The sequence below is a fragment of the Phoxinus phoxinus genome (genome assembly GCF_949152265.1).
Source record: "Phoxinus phoxinus genome assembly, chromosome: 10".
In the NCBI taxonomy this organism is placed as follows: Eukaryota; Metazoa; Chordata; class Actinopteri; order Cypriniformes; family Leuciscidae; genus Phoxinus; species Phoxinus phoxinus.
The window spans coordinates 21,946,580-21,968,816 of record NC_136885.1 but is presented as its reverse complement, the minus strand read 5'-3'; the positions used below and the strand labels follow the sequence as shown (position 1 = coordinate 21,968,816).

General features: G+C 36.6%; 1 protein-coding gene across 3 annotated transcripts in view; it reads left to right on the top strand.

The window, feature by feature from the left end:
- LOC307006301 (uncharacterized protein) overlaps positions 1-22,237 on the top strand; it is a 77,926-nt gene that overhangs the window by 7,742 nt on the left and 47,947 nt on the right. For all 3 annotated transcript variants that reach the window (XM_079627140.1, XM_079627141.1, XM_079627142.1), the window contains 2 exons: positions 507-623; positions 2,001-2,069. In XM_079627140.1, the coding sequence (XP_079483266.1) occupies positions 507-623; positions 2,001-2,069 (186 nt within the window). The remainder of the gene's footprint in view (positions 1-506; positions 624-2,000; positions 2,070-22,237) is intronic.

Genomic DNA, 22,237 nt, shown 5'->3' with positions numbered 1-22,237 from the left:
TTGGCATTATATTTCCTGGTTCTGAGTCCTTTCATCCCATCCCACTACCTCTCATGTCATCTTTCTTCCTCTCATGCTTTATTGCCTAAGCTATTTCCTACTTATTTGCGTCATATACACTTCCTGTCATCCTGTCTTACTTTCTCTCTCCCTTACCAACTCCCTTTCATCCTATCCTGCAACCTCTCAACATATTCTACTATCTGTAATCTCATACCACTACCTGTTATCCTACATTCTATCACTTCCTCTGACCCTATACCACTTCCTCATATCTTTTAGAGCTCCCTCTTGGCCTATCCTACTTCTTGTCTTTCTATTCTATCTCTTAGTTCCTTGTATCCTATCCCATTTCTCTCATCACATCCCATCACCTCCCAGTCCATCTTACTTACTCTCATCCTATACCTCTTCCTGAGGCATGTACCATGTACCTGTATTTTTAGTTTTACAATCAGAATACTTGGAGAGGCTCTTTCAAATTTATTTGATCACACTTTATGCAGGAGGGGCGTGACTACCTGAAGAAGAGCGTGTCGTCATGGTTACCTAGCCTACAGAAAAAGGAAGAGTCATTGGCGAGCGCAGCGCACGACATGGAGGAGGAAGAAAATCCGACTAAGGTGTGTATACAGGTGTTTGTGTTCCAAAGGCAACAGAGAGATAAAGATAGGATGCATCATGACCTCTCCTTTGACCTCTCTCTGATTGCAAGGCATGAAATAGCACTCCACTTAAAGAAGGTTTTAGTCTGGGATAGATAAGGGAAGAAAGGAAACAAACTAGCTTATTTATGTTTTTATTTTTCTCTCTAAGCCAGGTCAAGGCTGTGTCAGTCTGCTGCATGGCTAGCCCTGCGGCCACACGTGCACACACGCACAGCTCCTCCATCAAGTGACCACGCTTTTCCACTGACACTGTTTTTTGCTTAAGGCTACACATTTCATGCTTTTTCAAAAACATATTTTCGTTTCTGTGTCTAAATGAATTTTCGCAGTTCGTCTGTTAAGTAGGGCTTTACGCTGCTGAAGAAAAACAAGCCTCACCTGAAATGACTCGTTGAGGGAATTTATAAAAGTTTGTTTACTTTCCTACTGGTTAAAATTTCAGGGAACTTGCTTTGTACTAGACAAAAATTTGAGATGCGTAGATGCAGCTTTGCAACGTTTGGAAGATCCTGGCAGGTAGGAGAGTATGTGCATCTTTGAAGCATGTTGTAATCAGGTTCGGCGCTCTTATCAACTCTTTTTACATAGCTGATTTACAAAACATTAATACAGTATAGAGACAAAAGAGATTGTGTTAATATGTACAATACAATAATGAGCCTGATAACATCACAGACAAGCTACAATGAACACAAGAGATGAAGCGGCCTTGATGGTATAATGATTTGTTGAAATAGAAAATTGTGTTTATGAAAAGGATTATTGAAATGTCTATTGAGACCTGGAGAAAATCAGTCACATGCAAAACTTAATGGACCATTAAGCCCAAAGTATACTTTGGCCACCCACCACCCACGTGCGTAACTTTTGTCATAAGGAGGGTTCGCGGACTTCCACACACCCCATCCACATGCAAGCCCAATTTTTGTACAATGTTATTTTAGGATCACATCAGCATATTAGAATGATCATGTGATACTGGAGTAATGACTGGTGAAAATGCAACTTTTCCAATACCGGAATTACAGTTGAAAATATATTCAAATATAAAAGATTTATTTTTAAATTATACTAGTAATATATCACAATATTTAAATATTGTTAATAAAAAAAATGCAGCCTTGGTGATCATTATAGACTTTATTTAATACACATTTTAATCTTATCCATTTTTGGTAGTGTACTTATTTTCTTATTCATCTTTTGTATATTAATCGTTATTTAATCTTTTAAATACATTTTCATATAATTTTCTCATCAATTCACATCATCAAGTCTTTCATTACCCTTAATTTACCTCTCAGTTAATATTTATTTACTTTTGTGTTTTAGAGCAACATCCCGCCATATGAATCCAGAATAACAACAGCCAAACTGCTGATCGAGGCCGAGGAGTATGAGGTAGGACAATGGTCTAGCTCAACACTTTTTCAAATGAAAGACCATTTCAAATGTTTCAGTCAGTTTACTTCCAGCATAGAATTCACATTTCAGAATGTTCAACTTGAACGCTTCTCTGCCAGGCCGAACTGAAGTGTCCACTGAATGTTGAAGTGAAGCGTATAGTACCTGTCAGTAATTCTTTGAGGTCTTAGCGGTGGTGGTGATGTCGGATACACGGATTCAACTGATGAGCTTATTTTAAGCTATTGGGTTAGAAACTTGTTTCATTATAGGGCATTGGATCCATTCTATAGCCAGTCATTTTTTTATTATCTTGTGTTAGCACACTTTAATCCAAAACAATCCGTTCTTGCTGTGCAAACAAGTTTAAAGGCCTATAGAATACAGCTTGTACAAGTACACTAATATTAGCTATATGTCTAACAAACAGGCTTAAAGCTGTCAGTGTTGTGAGTAATGAGAAGGTTTAATGTGTGCTCTATTGCAGCTGTAGAGTAAACCATCACCCAGTGTGTTGTAATAGTAAATAATTGTCCCGTTGACAATTATACAGTGTCTAATGTGTATTTGTGTGGTTGATGAGTTGGAAAAAATCAACTATACCTCGTAAGATTCCACTCACCTGCTCTGCAAAGCGAAAGAGGTGTAAGTGCAAAAATAAGTCAATTCAAATAAAAAACAATACAAATACTAAATACAAAAACTTGATTTAACTACCGGTAGTTATTTTCTTACTTATTGGGAAAATTATTCTGCAAAATGAGTTAACTGACAGCTCTTATTCAAATAGAGTGCTGATATTGACAGAGACAGAAACATTACTATAGACAACAATATACTGTATATATATATATATAAGGTACAGCTAAATGTGACAATTATCATATGGGTTTATGTCAAGAATGTGTAGCAGTATAAATATGGGTAATACTGGCCTTCATTTAGTAAAACTATATTATTGATATCTAAAAATAAACAGTCTTTAAGTTGTTTCTGTTCTCTGGTATAGCATTTGGCTGTTTATCGCTTATCAGTCATAACATGTAAATATTTATCATCTCATTGTTTTATTCCAAAATTACCTACAGGAGCTACCTACAGTACATAGACAGATTTTTTGTCTGTCCTCAGATGAAATCAAGCATTGAAAGCCATTCAAAAGTTGAGGTGAACTGTATAGTCCTCCAGTGTTGGTTAGTAGTTATGTCTATCGTGTTTGTGTAAAGGAGTCCCACAGCTGTTTTGGATTTCTGCCCGAGACCGTGTCCACAGTTATTAATGCTAAGACTATAGATTTGTTTCCCTTTAAACTCTTTTCTCATTTTCTATCAGCGCTAAGGCAACCACTGAATAATGCAGGAATGGTATTTTATTTGCACTTTACCGTGACCTTTCCAGTTGAGTGTGAGTGTGCAGTAAGATTTTTTTTTGTGCAGTGTGTGAACGTCCTGACACCTGTCCAGCACTCGGAGAGAGGTATCGGAAAAAGTGAGAGAACAGAGAATTTAAATAATAGCGAAGAGGAAAGAGAAAGAAGGACAGGGTCGAGAGACAGAATGAAATAAGGCAGGACCAGGATGAGATGCTGTAAAAGTGAAAGTCAGTTTGAGAGAGAGAGAGAGAATGATAAATTGACAGCTGTGTGGAGCTCACTTTTCTTTAGTTCTTTTTTCACACTTGCTTATATTTGTTCGGTTCATCCTGAGGAGACAGTGAAGGACTGAGTGCTGCAGCCTGACTTTAAAAGCGTCTGCTCTCTCTTAGCCGAACACAAATAGAATCTCCTCTCAGCACGGGGGACGTATTAATATTAAAACCAGTCACCTGGCTGTCTGTCAAAATGATGCCAAAGGTTGCAGGGTCGTCTCTGCGACAGCGGGTGTTTAGACAGAAGCCGGGCCCCCCCAGCAGCAAGGCCCTTTGATTGGACAGCTGGGAAAGGTGAGCACTTCTAAACGGGGAGAGAGAGAAACAGAAGGATGGACTATTTTAGATATCTAGAGGCAGTCCAAGCTCTAAAGATGCTAGTGTAATAACTCCGTTTGAAACATTCAGCTAAACGAAGACCAAATTGCTAAACAAATGTGTTGTTGTTGCTGTAGTAAACGTCCCTAGTCATGTTTTACATGATGCCTTAGTACACGTAATAATAATAAATAATCAACTAAATAAATGAAAAGTGTATAATGTATAAAATATGAACTAAAACATAATAATTAACTAATAATGTAAGCTATTTTTCACTCTTTTTTAACCTAGTAGATGAGCTGGGACTTGCTGCTACGATATTATCATATCTATTGATATCTGGCTCATGATACACTTGATTCACAAAAATATCCTGCTAAATATTTGGTAAAAAAAAAAAAAAGAAATAATTGTGGTTGCAATGTTTCAACTGTGGTAACAATGTTTTAAGTATTACATGATTGCATATTGGTGCCTGTATACTCTATAAGTGTTTCTCGCCCTAAATTATATGGTAATTCATAGTTTTCACTTTTAAAAAATCCACAATTTTGTCAGTATTTTACACAAAAAAAGATTTTACAGTATATGGGTAACTTAAAGTTTACCAAATAATTTTTTTAGATTAGCATTTTTACAGCTTTTTTATTCCCTGTAAAAATGGCACGCTTTTTTTGACATTGTAGTGTACAATAATATTGTGATTGTTTAGCATATATATATATATATATATATATATATATATATTTTTTTTTTTTTTTTTTACATATTTTCTAAAAACATGAACAATTTAACAAAATATCTAACAGTATTTTAAGCTAAAATCTTGCAATACTTTGAAATAGTGAGTTTTATTTCATGTTATCCTTTGAAGGAAGGCAGGCTCTATTATCTGTTTCCCTTCCTTTATAGATTAATGTGTATGTGCCCTCTTGCCGTAATGTGCTGCATGAGGACATTCAATATTAGTTTTGTTGGTATGTATGTAACTGTCAGACTGTGGCAATTCAAAATGAGTTTTGAGGACTCTGGAGAGTGTGTGTAGTGGCAGCGCATGCTGCATGAGCTAACTCAATATTAGCAAGGCCTTTTCCTGCTCCACTCCAGCTGGGTCAAAGCCTGACACACTGTGTGACAGCACAAGATTGATGTCTTTCTTTGCCAGTGGTATGAACAGAGGGAGGAGAGGAAGAGAGTCACGGCGGGCAGTAGAATGAGGGGGAGGGAAGGATGGAGAGAGCCGAAGAGACATAGTTGTATAAAATGCCTCGGTTGGGAGGAGAAGGAAGTCTTGCCATTTGAACAAAGTGACAAAGGTACTGTTTAATGTCAGTAGCGGTGGACTTAATTATCTCTAAAAGAGGGAGATATTTAAAAGAAACTCATACCCTAGGGACCCACACACCCAGGGGTTATACACACACCCAGACCCCTGTGCTAATTAGCCTTTTGGAGCTAATGACCACACCAGTACACTTCTTCAAATAAAACTAGACTTTTTTCTTTTTTTTAACTTTTTTGTCTGTGAACACAGTGGCCAGCAACTCAGCCAAGTGTACAGTAACCTTTAAAAAGTATCTGGACCCTTAAGTCACTCTTAATGTTATGAATGTTATTGCATTAGGCCTACATAACAAAATATAAAACCTGATTTCTTTTGAGTTGATTCTTAGTTTAACCTAAATTGATTAAAACTAATTCACTTAAATGGCTATGAAAGGTTCTCACATAATTTGTTTGGAGATTTCAATTGTTTTTTATTCTGTAATGGAAATGGAATTAATTCAGATTGATACAAATTGTGGCTTTTGTGACCAAATCTTTTTAGGGCATATTTGTGTCAGTGTGTTTAAAAGGATAGTTCATATAAAAATGTAAATTTAGTCATCATTTACTCAACCTAATGTTGTTCCAGTACATTAACACATTTTTCAAATGTAAATCAGTTGATCCAGTTAACAAAACTCTTCTAAATGATTTGCACCGCTCACTGAAGGGTAATACCGGTAATAATATTAGTAAATAACTATTTAGATTTTGATCTGTTCCTCACACAAAAGCTGTCAAATGACTTCTGAAGGCTTAGAATAAAGGTCATATGGACTATTAGTTATTTAAAAAAAAAACTTTTATTCAACAAGGATGCATTAAATTGATCAAAAGTGACAAATATATTTATAATTTTCAACTGTGATGATAATAATAAATGGTTCTTAAGCAGCAAATCAGCATATTAGAATGATTTCTTAAGGATCATGTGACTGAAGACTGGAGTAATGTGGCTGAAAATACAGCTTTGACATGACAAGAAATTAATTTAAAGGATAATTCCGGTATTTAACACCTTGAGTCTATATTGTAGTTTGTTTTGGATGAACAAGAGTGGTGGACAACATTTTTTTGACAATGGTTCCTCTCTTGAGTTTTTGACTATAAAATAATTGGCCATCGACCCATTTAACATTGGAGTCAATGGGCATGTCCGAAAATGTCATTAAAACAACCTTTAACATTAGTTTTCAAAACTGTGCAACTCACCGAGTGATTAGTGATGTTAGTTGATGTTCCAGAAACAAAAAGTGTTGCAAAATACAGATTCTGTCGTGTTTTATTCGTCATTTTGTAAAATCCCATTGAATTCTGTTGAAGGACTGAGTGCTCGTTAATATAAATGCGCTAACGGAAACGGAAAGGGGGCTGTTTACATTTGGTCGATGTAGTCTTTTTGCTCGCTTCCGTTTCTCATAAGGCTAGCGAGCAGAGCTCTTTACCGCAGTTTTTGACCGCACAAATTCTAACCATATTGAAAGACGTGACCACTGACCAGTGCAATATGAAGTTGAACTCGACTGTGACCGTGAGTGTCCCGCGAGACATAAACATCGGTTATCGCCATCAAGTGGTCGGGAGTGTGCTAACGCTTCAGATTCAAATATTGAGCGGAAGTTACACGGTTGTGAAGTGTCTGAAAAAATAGTTCCACTATAGCTAAATAAACGGATTGGAATCATATATTGCGACGATATATTGTTTATAATCATCAACGAACACCACTAATCACTCGGCGAGTTTAACAGTTTTGTAAACGAACATTATTGGCTGTTTTAATGACATTTTCGGACATGGCCATTGACTCCAATGTTAAATGGGTCCATGGCCAATTCTAATATAGTCAAAAACTCAAGAGAGGAACCATTGTCAAAAAAATGTTGTCCACCACTCTTGTTCATCCAAAACAAACTACAATATAGACTCAAGGTGTTAAATACCGGAATTATCCTTTAAATAGAAATAGAAATAGTTATTTTAATGGGTTTACTATATAATTTATCAAATAAATGCAGCCTTGTTGTACATACAAACTTTCTCTTAAAAGTATAAAAAAATATATTACTGACCCCCAACTTTTGAAATGTAGTGTATTTGTTTATTATTATTATTTATTTTATTTATTATTATTAGAAATACTAATTTTGTGTCCTTATTGAATCTTGAAAGCTCCAATCGTCATTTATTGTAATTCCCTGGAAAAGAGTCCAGTACATTTATCCCAAATTTCTCCTTTTATTGTCCACGAAAGAAAGTCATTCATACTGGTTTGGAACGACATGAGGGTGAGTAAATGAATTTTCATTGCTGGATCAATCCCTTTGAACTGACACAATGACATGTAACTGTGTATAAGTCTAAGCTGTAGTTTGTCAGTTAGTTGGCTCTTTGGAAGTGATTTAAAGTACTTAATACAGGACTCAATGGATCGTCTCGTGGGGTCTGAGCCTACAACCTTTTGGTTTGGTTTGCTACTTTATGATTTCTACTTGTCAGAATTTCTTGCTTTCAGGGTTTTGTTGATGTCAGGACACCTTTAAACAGGATTAACATTGTGGCAGATATAGATGTGGCTTCTATAGTGATTTTCCTCTTGAGTAAAGGAGCACATGATGGAATCTTATAGACTAAGCTAAGGCTTTTTAACACATTCCACATCTTTCCATCTCTTTCTCATTCCGCTCTTTTGTTCCGTGTGTGTCGGAGCACAGAGAGAGTCATCAGTAATCCACAACAGCTCTGATAAGAATGATAATTTGGGAAGGAACTCTTTTCTCTCAGGTCAGTCTCAGGAGGTTGAAAACGAGGACTGATGAGTGTTAGAAGCAAGGAAGCCGTGTGTGTGTTAAGGCAAAGGTAATCTTTGGTGTTCTGTTATTTCTTAGATTGTTAAAATGTCTTGTCAAATCTTCATGCATTGAGAATATGTTGTAGTTTTGTAGGTTTAAGTTAGCTTGTTTAATTCCTATCCCTCCAGTGTGTGTGTTTGTAGCTCCTTGTATTCCTCTGATGTGATCGCTGTCGTGATCTAATAAGGTTGCATAATAAGTGTTTCTATGTTTGATTACAGAAGATTCTTTTGATTTAGATCTCTGAGTAAATATCAAAACATTCTCTGCTTGTTTGGCCATGCCCGATACAGCAACTTTGGCTCAACCATGGTGTGGTTTTAGGATGGGAATGTTGTATTGGCTGACCAATGGCAGATCATGGGAGTGTTTGAGAAACCTGTTTGAAAATGTCAACATTTTTGCAATTTTTTTTAGTACTGCTAGAGGTGCATAAATTATACAAATTTAAATCAGATTTTTACATTTACATTACCTTAATGACCATCAACATCTAACCCTCACTTAAAGTTAATCTTTAAAAGCAATTATAATTTAATAACACTGTTCTCAAAATGAATATATTTTTTTTTTACTGTACGTGGGTCGCGGAGTTTGCAGCCAAAGAAACAACAACAACAATTTAATTTAAAATCAGTTTTCCTGATGTGAGACTTTCATTTTGAAAGATGTGCGTAAAAGCACTCTTCTGCAAAGACTTTGCTGTTCTGTCAGACAGAAAGTGTTTTTCCATTCCATTGCGCTACTTTTTCGATTGTTTTTCTAAACACACACTAGATGGACGTGTTTGAGCGTTGCGATCACGTCTCTCGTCTTTTGCAGCATCTGGCTTGACACACTGCATTCTAAAAACTTCAAGAAAACGTGACTCTAGACTTTTAGTTTTTTTATGTGGCATTATCCTAATGTTATTTTCGCAATTTCTAAGGGCCTGTGTTCACACACATTTTTGCAGTTAAAATTAAGAGCATGCAACGTCGTAGGAACGTTGTCAATTAGCAAGTCATTATTTTTTTTAAACTACCAATAAATTACATAATTGGTACATTGTGTGTTAGCTGGGAAGGATTTACATCATGATGTTTTTTTTTCTAATTATCAGGATAAGTGTCCATATGTTTTATTAACAGTTCATGTTAGTATTGTTTATTTGGAGCTATGCGGTTATCCGGACCACACGTGTGTCTTTTAGTCCCGTATAGTCCGTATCATCCCTGATTGGTCTTAACCCCAGTGACGGGTAGGTTTAGGGGTGGGGTTAGGGGTAGGCCATCGTGTGGTCCGGATAACCGTATAGTACCGTTTATTTACCATGGTATTTACCTTAACCCAAAATACCAATTTTGATGACTGATGGCTTATTCCAACTAGTTTGGGACTTCAGCCTAAACTTAGTACTGTTTATTCATCAGTGTTAGTGATATTGTTACAGTTTATTTGCATGTTAAGGTCTGTGTGCGTGTGTACAGGTTTATAATACACTGTGGGGACCAAGGATAGTAAAACCTGAGATCTCCTTCATTGTGGGGACCAGCCAGTGGTCTCCACGAAGGAAATGTATTTATAATGTTTTTTTTTTAAATGCAGAACGTTTTCTGTGGTGGGTAAGTTTAGGGGTAAGGTTAAGTTTAGGGCATAGAAAATACAGTTTGATCAGTAATAAAAATAAAAATATTACACCTATGGAGAATCCCCACAAAGAGATAAAGTGTGTGTGTGAAAAATAATTTTGCTTGGTTCAAATTTCTAAAAATGTGAGTCGAGGCTTAATGACTATGGGAAAATGTGGGTCCCATGGCCAAATGATGTTGTGATGCCTAAATTCACTTAAAGCATTTAAAACAATAGATCTTAATTGTAGTGTTGTTGTTGTTTTTTAATACAAAATAATGTAGAATTTATTATTAGCTGTTTGAAGAAAATAATAAAATATTTAGATAATAATGATAAAACCAGAAAATATTTTTGGAGGCTAAAATAAATTATTTAAACTATTTATTTCTAAAATAAATTTGGATATGGAAAAAAAACTACAATTTCATTGTTTTCAACCTTTTTGATTTCAGCCTTATACTCTTTTCCTGAGGAACAAATTCTTTGTAAATATTTATTGTGAATACTAAATGAAACCAAGTATAAAACTTTTTCACCCCTGCCTACAGTGTGAACTATAAAGAGAGATATTTCTGAAGTGTATTTGCTGTGACCCTGGAGTCGTGCGCCAGTGTGTTTCAATCCCTTCGTGCAAGACTCATAAGCTCACTCCCAGTCTAATGCCACTCTGAGCTTTCCTCTAATTGAGATAATGCTTTTCTGCAGCTCTAAGCCGGAGTGATTGGCTGACACTTTTAATGGCGGTAAGAGGAACTTTTAGCTAATGAAAAGAATGAAATGTTCATCAGGCCCTGACTCTGAGTTATTGAGCACAAATCAAACTGTTATTTGATATGACTTTAAAGCTTTGGAGAGAGCGGAGAGGCTTGTGTGATGCTTGATGTGAAAACACACACACACACACACACACACACACACACACACACCGTTTTCAAGCACATTGACCTAAGATGCCAGAGGCCGTTTGTTCATCATATCTCGTATCTTTAATCAGAACTTTCTTCATAGAGCCCTTAACTTTGAATTTCAGTTTAAGGAGCTCATTAAATGCTTGAAGAGAGCAAGGCCTGTGCAGTCTTTGAGTTATGCCAGTGATTTATAATCTATACTTAATCAAATCATTAGTCGGTGTTCAGTATTCAATAATATATAATCTGAGCCGGTTCTTGTTGGATTATAGACATGCACATTAGATATAACACAACAACATTCATAGTCCTTAATATGTATGATTTACATTTCTTGCATTTCGATTTAATGCTGAATTATACTTAATTTGATCTCGCAGACTAAATAATGAAAGAATCCTATTTTTTATAGACGCAAACCTCTCTTTTTATTGTCTTTCTCACTCATTCTCTATATGATTCTAAACTCAAATAATAAATGGTGAACTGAGCAGCAAAAATGTTAATTTCATAGCATTTATTGGGTATGTCGGAGCTGCTCTTTTTTTGAACAGGGAAAGTGAACAGGGACAGATGCTGCTGAGCTCCAAAAAGGATAAAAAGCACTATTAAAGCAACATGATGTGTTTGCTATTTTCAATAAACGTCTGAACAAACATTCTGAAGTAATCCAACATTATTATGGGGAACAGAGTGCAATTTAGTGTATGAGCATGATGATTTTGGAGAGCAGAATGAACTTTAATTAACGTGCATACGCGTTTGGAATGACATTAGGGTGAGTAAATTAGTTTAATTTTTGGATTATACTTTTTTTTTAAAGGTGTTACAGTTTGTGTAAGTTTTTTTCATGCTCTTTCAGTATTGTATGACTACACTCAAAAATCTCAAAAACGTTAACATCCCATATCGTGTATATATGGAAGGTAATTTAATTAATTTGATATAAATATGAAAGCTTCAACTTCAACTGTCTTGATGATTTGAATAGGTAAACCACAGCCATATACACAGACAAACACACTCTCAGCGATTGTGGTAAACAGCCAATAAATAATGCAATGATCAGGCTTAATTAGAAGCTGCTGATGAGTCATAAATTCTCATTTGAATATTCGGTCCCAGTGAAGTCTCGTTACTAAAACGACCCGGGCCTAATCATTAATTATTCGTGGTCTGCCTCTGCCCTGTCTCTAGTGATTGCTTGGGAAGAAAGCTTGTTTGCTTTTTAACACCGCACCAGAGCCCAGGCAGGGAGAAAGCGATCAAAAGAGATGAAACGGACATAATGTGTGTGTGTGTGTGTGTGTGTGTGTGTGTGTGTCAGATTGCAAATGCACAGGCCTGCTGCATTGTGGGACATTTTAGTGTTATTAGCCTGCACATTTGCAGGCCTGTGCATTGTGGGACATTTTAGGCTAATAACACTGTTCGTGATTAATGTGTTCTTCTGTGTTCATGCATGGATGTGCAAATGTGTAAATGTGCTCCTGAGCACTGTGTGTAACACCCTCATAAGTCATTTTCAGTGATCAGAAGAATGTGTCCTGTCATAGGGTCATATGAATGAGGTTAACGGTGTGTGTGGTAACCTTTTCACACACTCTCAGCAGACTTGAGATGGGCCATTAGCTCTTTTCCCGGACAGTTTCTCACACACAAAACGTTCTGGCTGGGCTGGGAACGCAAGCCTGCTTTAAATCTTTTCCCGGAGCCGCTTTGTGCGCTGTCAGTCCAGCCTTATTACAGCATTTGCACTGCATTGGTTCAGGTATGTGTAGACAGGCCAGGGCCTCTATTTCCACTTGACCAAAGTGAGAATGAGACCCACAGTAGACTGCGGTGTCAGGCGTACAGGTCCAAGATTGGTCAGCATGGTTCAGTTGGATGGCTTAACTACACTGGAAATCTGGCTGAAAAAAAGGCACCTTTTCCCATTAACAGCTCTTTTAAAACTAGCTATGTATTCTGGCAGAATACATTTTTGCTAGCAGCATATAAATGGCAAATATTTTATTATAATATTGTAGAAGGTTAACCAGTATCTTTTTATTTTTTATGTTTGTAACTATGTGAAACAGACTTTTTCCTTTTCCATTTGCTGTCTTGCTTCTCGGCTCATGAATCACCAGAAAGGGTGCTAGTGAAGGGCTTGGGACTCACACATTCTTGTGTAGAGATTCTTCAGCCGTTCACTTTTGCCAGAACATCATTTTCATTTCATTCACAAAAATTCTAATTTATCAGAATACGTGGCTATTATTGCTGTTGATGGAAAAAAATGGTTTATTTCCCATATAACGAAAAGAACACCCTGAAAAGTATTTTATGCAATTTTGGCAAATGTATATTGTTTTATGTATATTTAGTTTTTTTTTTCTTAAACAAGACAAGGATATTACTTTTTTTTAGCTACAGTATGTATTGTGCCCAAATGGCAATTACAGTCCGCATCATATTTTCCTAATGTCTAAAACACGGTGGTATCTCATGGATGAGAATACGCAAATGGAGATGATACATGCAGATGAGGTTATGCGTAATGCAACTACTGTATGCATTATAAGCTTCATATATGGTTATTTTGGAGATGAGACAAGGATTTCAAAAACGCACACTTTTATGATAAAATCTACACACAGTTTTATACATCTGCCCCCTGGCCAAAACAGTGTACAAGATGAAAAAGGAGTGCTTAGTTTAAAAATAATTCTACATTTAAAACATTTAGAAATTTCCTTCAAACTCTGGCTAAACCCAACTTAACATAAAAACGGTTTGGTTAGTCACTATACATGACACTCAGACGTTCCTCAGCTGGCGAAAGGCCAAAATAAGTTGTAATGTGGACCAGACTTTATGCTGATAGTCAAAAGTCTAGTTATGCGAGACTTGGTCTCAGGTGTTGTTCTGTTATTGCTGAATGGGCTTTTCCATTGTTTTACTGGGATGTCTGTCTGGAAGTGCTTTGAGCTGAGTGTGTTTGTGTGTGTGTGTGTGTGTGTGTGTGTGTGTATACAAAATTTGTCTGAGAGGAGGGCAAAAGACAGGCTCTGTCTGTCTTGGTTTGTGTACTAATAAACAGCGCTGGCTCTAATGAATCATTAATGTTCTGTTTACCCAGCTTAATGAACCACTGTTGATGAGGGTCTGTGTTGTGTGTGTGTGTGCGCATGTGTGTCTGTTAGAGTGAATGTGTGTGGTTGCTCATTGTATGCCGATAAAGGCTCTGGAACAAGGGGGGGATAGTGAAAGAATGCAATTGTTATTATTTTTTGTCTCATATTATAATGTGAATGAGTGTTAAAAAAGAAGCAAGCGATAAGTATTATTTTTCAGAGTTTGTGTTTGGATGTGTTTGGTCTAATCAGTTAGGATAATGACCTGTCTGTCTGTGCTATTGGGTCTGTGTGTGTTTGTGTGAAACTCCCCATCGATTGTTGTTTGCTTTGTGTGTATTCCTTTGGCTCTAGTTTGCTCTAATCTTTCTGTCAATGGTGCCCTTGTCATCCAATAACTGACTGGTTGTCATGGAAATCCATTTGTTCTCACATAGACCTGTCAGTCATTCAAAGAGTTTTAATGAGTTGTTTTGCCTTTGATGGGAATGCTGAGAAGATCACCTCCAGAAATACAGCGCAGTGTTGGGTTTCCTCCAACTTACAGCATCGAAGGAACTTTGTTTCCCTATTGACTCTTCATTCGGCTTGCAGAACTTAACAACAATCACTTTTAGCTGAACTTGAGATCATTTAGCACCACATTATTCCTGTTTGTTTACATATCGAAAGTTGTGTGGCATGTAGGCTAATATTGGCCATTACCGCTTTTGCTTTGCAGGATGATTAGTATGCAAAGCATTTTTGATAAGCTATTAAGATGCAATTTTCGGATGTTGTATATATCCCAACAACACTAATGCTGCTTTCATGTCCTCCTGGGAAGTTCCTGCTTATGAGCTTGAAAGATGAAATATAAAGTGATTTTGGTTGGAATAACATAGGCATGTTTGGGCCATTTCATGTTTTTCCCTTAAGACAGCAGGAAGCATTTAGTACTAATTTAACAAAATGGAGATGAAGAATGTGTGTAATTGATGTATCGTATCTGTATTTTGTCATACTCGTGCAGGAAATGTAGTTTTGCGCATAAGCCTGACATTTCATAAACATGCTTAATGAGTCATTTATTCCTAAAGCTTATAACTATTTTTCATCATGGTGCACAAAATGCAAAATTAATACATTTTGCTGTCAAAATTCACATTAAAAGGCAAACTTTTTGCTTGTTAAAATGGGTTCACACACAAAAACAGCAGTATTTCTGAAAAATGCTTAAAATCATATACAATCATATGGAAAAAAGCTTTGGTTCTCAACTAGTGGCCTCAGCAATCTTTCAAGGTGACTTAAAATGATTTAAAAAATAAGCCAAAACAACTTACCGTAGTCTAAATATTTCTTATTGTAATTCATCCCCTCAACAACTATTTTTCTTTCTTTGATGAGCCAGCATTCCCACAGTCTTGAAAAACAAAAGCCTAATTTTTAAAGTGTGATTTCTAGACCTGGAAAGGTCATGTGAATTAATAATATTTTATAATTCCACAGATGTTATGATGAATAGCATTTTTCTATTTATGCTAAGCTCTAAAAAATGATTGTGTGGTGTAATTGTAAGTAAAAAATATTTTAACGTAGGCTATCGGAATTATCGGAAGTGCGAGTTTCCCAGTCAGAAATTTGACATAAATGCCCTCTCAAGTCATATTTACTACTGGGAAGCTGTGTTTCTGTGTTGGGCTGGGCATGCCATAAAATTTAAACATGGCAGAGGGGAGGACGATTCTGCTGTGACTGGCATTCTTTATTAGTTTTTTCCACAACAGCTAGATCGCCTTGTCTTGTCGCTCAAGTAGTGCATATTTACATATAGGATTAACTATGTGAAGCATATTGTAGGTTTTATACACATTAAAAATTGCACACAAAAAAAATACAGAAATTTCAGTCGTCAGCAAGCTGACTATCTGCAGTGAATGTTTATATGCTCAACGAATGGGACACTACATTTTGGCCTTTAAGTTTCCCCCCCGGTGTCCTAATACTTATTTCGACAAGAAAGCACTTAAATGCGACAAGCTTGTAATCACAACTTCATAAGTGGGAAGTAGGACATTTCCAATAGCATGTGAAGGAAGCATAAATCACGAAAAACTGGAAAAGTTATGAGTTCTTCAAATATGGTTGTGGATAGTGGGGGGCCCTGGAGTCAAAATAATAAGCCTAATAAAAGTTGTCTTATTTTTGCTGCGGGCAATTTTAAGGTCACTTGACCAACCGAATACTAATACCTTTATCTCTTTATTGGATGCCTTGTTATCCTTGGAATCGTGAATCATGTCTGACTGTGGATAGTGTGTTTCTAATTGCACCAGAAAACTTTTATTTTTTTTTGCATGATGCTGCATCCACACCATTAGAACATATCCGGGACTGACCAGCACAATATAAACAAACATTTACTGCACCTTTAATTTTTTTTATTGAACATTGGGGCAAAAAGAAAACCCATAGTGTTCTAATGGTAACTGACATTGTTGTACCGTTTCATGTGAAATTATGTGTAAAATATAATCGTTCAGACATGATTTAAAGACTTCATACTTGAATGTACTTTACTTTGCTGTCATTCTGTCTTTGGGCAGGAGTTGGCACTTTGTTGTTTGTTAACACTTCTGAAGTCTGTGTGCCACGTTGAATCTGTCAAATGAAATTTGCCGTTAATTTGTGTAATCCGGTGTAAAAGGTGTCTTCCCAATGGGCTAATGCTCTTATCTCTGTGATGCAGAGTTTGTTTGTCTGTATATGAGAGAGAGAGGATGAATATTCTCACATCTCTTTGACAGCCTCTCATTGATATCTCATGGATGAGATTAAAATCTTTTAGGACTGGCAGTGCTTCTAAATTGGCACGAGTGCTTCATCTTCAGCTTTTCTTTTCCACGTGTAAGCTGCCGGCATGTCACGCAAGCAAACTGACACTTCCCTTTGTTTGAAATCCTGTCAGCAAGCGTCTGCTCTCTCCTGACTGTCAGTCAGAGCTCAGCTCTACTCTGAAATCAAACTCTCGCAGTCGTCTGAGAGAGTGCAAAGGGAATGTGTTGTTGTTTGTCTGTGAGTGTTTGTAACCGGTAGAACTGGCTGGGCGAAGGCATGCTGAAGCACTCTGTTCACATATGCATGACACGTTGAGCCCTAGTGCCCACATGGATGACATGGTTTGAATTTAGGCAGCAATGTTCCAATCATATTCTTTCTTGGAGTCTCAAGAGAAGCCAGGTTATCCTGGTATATGTATCTGCTAATATAAAACCAGGTACATTTAGCTATATAGCGGGTGAATTGTGTATATGATTTATATCACGATTTATATCACTTTCTCCACTGACGTTCTAAGTTGTTCAAAGCGTTTCTAAGGATGCTGATTGTTAGAAGGCAGCTGTCTGACTCTGAGATGCGAACGGGATCATGGTCTGTGTAACATTAGCAACACATTATTTGCTGCAACTGGCATTTAAAGGAAATGGGAGATGAGACTCTGATTGGTTTATTACACGTAAAGCCCAAAACACACCCATTACTTATTAAGAGAATAGAGACAACCCTTTTAGACCATGCGCCGACCATTTTCCCGTCGTTAAACTAGCAAAAGTGGATTCGGACACGCCATAACAGCACTTTAGACCATGCGCTTAGATCGTTAAAAGGGCCCATCAACTTGTAGCGAACATGTATGACTGAGTGGAGGCGGGGCTCATTTGCATATTCATGGTTCCGCATATACTGAATGAAGCAAGGGTGTAGTAGAGTTACATGCTAGCTATGTAAAGGGATGAATAGGGTTTTTTTTCAAGGGAAAAATATTTAAATATGTCATTTTGATGATCAAAGATGAGTTTTAAGGGATACAATTATTGACTACAGGGGGACATTAATTACTCAACTACACATTCAGATTATTGTTTTGAAACGATGCTGTTTAAAGGCCAACAGTATTCATTGAAGATGTTGTGTAAATGTGTGCTTGTAGGAAACAGGAAGTACATTGGTAGTTGAGATCTCTTGAGTTGATCAAATGCAGCATGAGCTGAACTCAAACCACAAACTGCAATTGGCTCACCTTGTTATTAAAGCTGCAAGGCTGAAGAGAGACTTTTATTTTTATCGCAGCGTGGGGCTAAAAGCTAACTTTCAAAATGTTCTCTCCTACATTTAGGAAGTGCTGCAATGGTTTCGAACTATAAGCCCCTTTTGACATTATGTGTCATGGCAGACTAATGAACTGTATGAGAGAGGAGCAGCTGACCTGCCACATCAGCATATTTCTATTTAGGTCAAATATATACCAAATAATAGCATGTACAGTGCTTCTGCGATCCCTTTACACAAAAGTAATGTGGTGATACCATGGTAAAGTTACTGTATCAGATGGAAAAATAGTTTTTTAAAATTTTGCATCCAATTTTCAAAGTAGCACATTTGTAAATGTACTTGTCTATTATATTTGGTCAGTGTTCTGCCCTTTAAATAATTCTGCAGTGTAATTATTTTTTTCCACTCGTGCATGAGACACTGAATGGTGGCCTACTTGTAACTTTACTTGTTGTTTATTAGGTACTGTCAATTTGGCATGTTCATTTTTTTGTTTGTTTGTTAATTATTTCTCTCTCTCTCTCTCTCTCTCTCTCCTCTCTCTCTCTCTCTCACTCTCTCTCTCACTCTCTCTATCTCTCTCTCTCTATCTCTCTCTCTCTCACACACACACACACACACACACACACACACACACACACACAAACACACACACACACACACACACACACACACACACACACACACAAACACACACACACACACACTTTTGCACATGCATTTTTGTGGGGTTTAGTGTATTTTAGGCGCTGTGTTGACAGAGCATCAATAAAAATCCTAATAAGGTCTGTGTGTGTTAGTATGAGTGTATGTTTAGATGCAGGTTGAGGGAAATCTATTTGTCTTGCCGGCAGAGGTCAGGGAGAGCATGTAGAAGCGTCAGAGCTCAGCAGGAGTAGTAGAATAAAGAAACGTAGCCTGAATTAGAGGAGAGAACAGAGACCGGTACTGTTTCACACACACAAACACACACAGACAGACATGCTGATATACACGTGTGTAACCTGTTACAGCATCAGCACAGAACTGCAGTGAAACACACAGCACATCTGGAAGAACAACAGGACAGCATTCTCTTTCTCTCTCAATCAATACTTCTATCAGCAGAGGCCATGAAAGATCAGACATGCTCAATCCTTAAAAGCAGATAAAGAGAGGGGTTGCTTTGTGGTATCTGTCCTGTGTGTTTGTCACTCTCGGTCTGTTGCTGTCTTTTAATCATTACCTCCATCAGTGGAGGGCAATAGAGATCAAGTTAACAGGCTGGATTGCTTTATATTAGGGTTTTGGTGCGTGCACCTCTCTCTCTCTGGCTCTCTTTCACATACGTGCACACAGCACACTTGTGCATCCTCCATTTTCATGAGTTATTAACAAGATCAATGACTTTTGTCTCTTTTCTTCTTTATAAGTAAGGATGCATCTGTCTGTCTGTCTATCTATCTATCTATCTATCTATCTATCTATCTATCTATCTATCTATCTATCTATCTATCTATCTATCTATCTATCTATCTATCTATCTATCTATCTATCTATCTATCTATCTATCTATCTGTCTGTATGTTTGTCTATCTATCTATCTATCTATCTATCTATCTATCTATCTATCTATCTATCTATCTATCTATCTATCTATCTATCTATCTATCTATCTATCTATCTATCTATCTATCTATCTGTCTGTCTGTCTGTCTGTCTGTCTGTCTGTCTGTCTGTCTGTCTGTCTATCTATCTGTCTATCTGTCTGTCTGTCTGTCTGTCTGTCATCTGTCTGTCTGTCATTTTGCTCTTTTTTTTCATACTTTACATTATACTATTGTGATTTATATTGTAATTCACTTTTGTGATGTTCAAATTAGAGGTCGACCGATTCATCGGTTTTGCCGATTAATCGGCACCGATAGTTGACTGGTGGAACTATCGTTATCGGCAAAAATATTTACCGATAGTTTTTCCTGGTTGCGTCCATTGCTGGAGCGGCTGAGAAGCGCACGCTGTCATTCATTACACAGTGTAAGAGCTGAGAAGGGTCTGCTGGCATCATGCAGCACAAGAGCGGCCTCTAGAGGTGTAATAAAAACTATCGCTGGTGCCTCGTGTTGTTTATTTCGACACGTGATTCTGCGTGCTGTAATACATGCTGCACTGAGAGCGCTGACATCAGATGCGCGTTTAAAGCACCGACAGCTCAAATGTATGTATACAGTACATTTTGTCATATCATTATAAAGTGATTCATTTGTTGACTAAATGCTGCATTAGTAGAGAAAGAACAGCACAACAGTATGTTTGTTTGCCTTCGAGGCTGAGAGGACGCTATCATTAGTAGTACCTCAAGCGGTTAAATCACTGACAAACATAAACGTAAGTCCGACCCGAATGTTTAATGTCACAATTGTTACCTCTATTTGCATTAGTTCATATCCAGCTGGTCACTTTTATGCATTAAATATGCAGAGAAGATGCATATTTAAAGCTAGAGACGTAAGCAAACTGATATGTTCATACAGCCGACAGAAACATAAACGAATCAGAAAAGCATTCGATTTCGGTTATTTTTTTCATCTTCACTTTAATACAAATTTTGTTACTTTTTTATTAATTAAGTTGGCTTGAAAAGAACAGTTAGGCTAAATAGTTACATTTTCAATGTAACTGGTTTTATTTGTTATTTAGAGTAGCCTATTACTTTTTGTTTCAGTTTGAATTAATGTCTTTTATTGACTTAAATATTTATTCACATTTATATATTTATTTCATTTAGCATGTTTTCATGGTTCAATACAGTTTTTTTTTTTTTTTTTTTTATAATAAAGTTCAGCACTGTTTTACTTGGAGTGTTATGTTTGTTTTTATCCAGTATCAATTTTAAAAACTATCGGTTCATTAATCGGTTATCGGCAAGTATGGCCCAACCTAGCTATCGTTATCGGTAAAATCCACTATCGGTCGACCTCTAGTTCAAATTCACGTATAGCATTTAAAACTATTGCGTTTTTTGGTGTTTCGAATGTTGTCAACATTATTTCACTACACTTACTGTACATTTGCATGTCTTTCTTTCTTTACTTAGTCATGAGTGAATAGAATTTATCTGCAATTTGTTTTGCTTTTTTGTCATTTGTTGTGAAAGGGCCTTTAAATAGTGCAAAGCAACATGCATACATTTAATGTATAGTGTGATTGACAAGTACAAATAAAGTATAAAATAAAGTGAAGTAAAAGGTAAATGGAAATAATACAAAAAAGAGCCGTAGTAGAATGTGTCTCTCTCTCATACTGTGCTTATAGCGCTGCAGTTCTTGCTAGCTGGTTGTAGTTTTTCATTATTCATTAAAATTACCAGTGTATGGTGTGCATATTTAATTTTCATTTGCTGGGAAAACTTTTCCTGGTTATCTGTGTATTTTGTGCATTCTGTCAGAAAGTGCTCAACATCAGTCGTCTGGCTGTGCGCAGTCATTCGTTGTGTTTTGTTATGGTTTCCACTCTGAAACTCCTCTTGAACTCTGCCCAATCAGCAGTGAAGGATTGGGCACAGACTCACGACGGCAATCACAGCAGCCGATATCCACTCCTCCCAGCATGTGCTCTCTCCTGCAGTATGGCACACTCTCTCTCTCTCTATAAGGATTTCATCAGCCCTTCCCCTAGTACGCCTCCCATCAGCAGTCTCTAATTAATTATTCCCTCTAATGAAAATACTCAGTTTTGCTTTTCAGTCTCATTTCCTTTCTTTGTCCCACAATTCCCACAAGGATGGGAAACCTGAAAATATTGAGTAATTTTAGAATTGTTAAATCCAGGCCTGGAAAAGTCATAGAAATGAATGCACTCTTAAAAGTTCTAGAGATTAGTGGTTCTCTACCTGAATTTGCTGGATAAGGATTATGAATAAGGGTCTTTAAAAAAATGTTTTGGTCTAACTAGAAAATGTTATGGTTTTATTTTTTTATATCTATATTTTTTGTGTATATTTTATTGTTAATTAATTTAAAAGACTTTTCCAGGTCTAGAAATCACATTTTAAAAATGCATCCTCATAAATCTAGGTTTTTTAAGACTGGGGATCCTGGTACTTTGAGAAAAAAAGAAGGTTAATTGAAATAAGGAATATTTATTTCAATCATTTTAAGTTGTCTTGAGGCCTCTTATTCTGCCTTATTTTATGACCTTTGTTTTTTTTCTGTTATTGTCAACATTTATACACTTATAGTTAATTACATTTATTGATTTTAAAGATTTGTTTCTGGAAATCCACTGTTTTTTTCGTGTTTCAC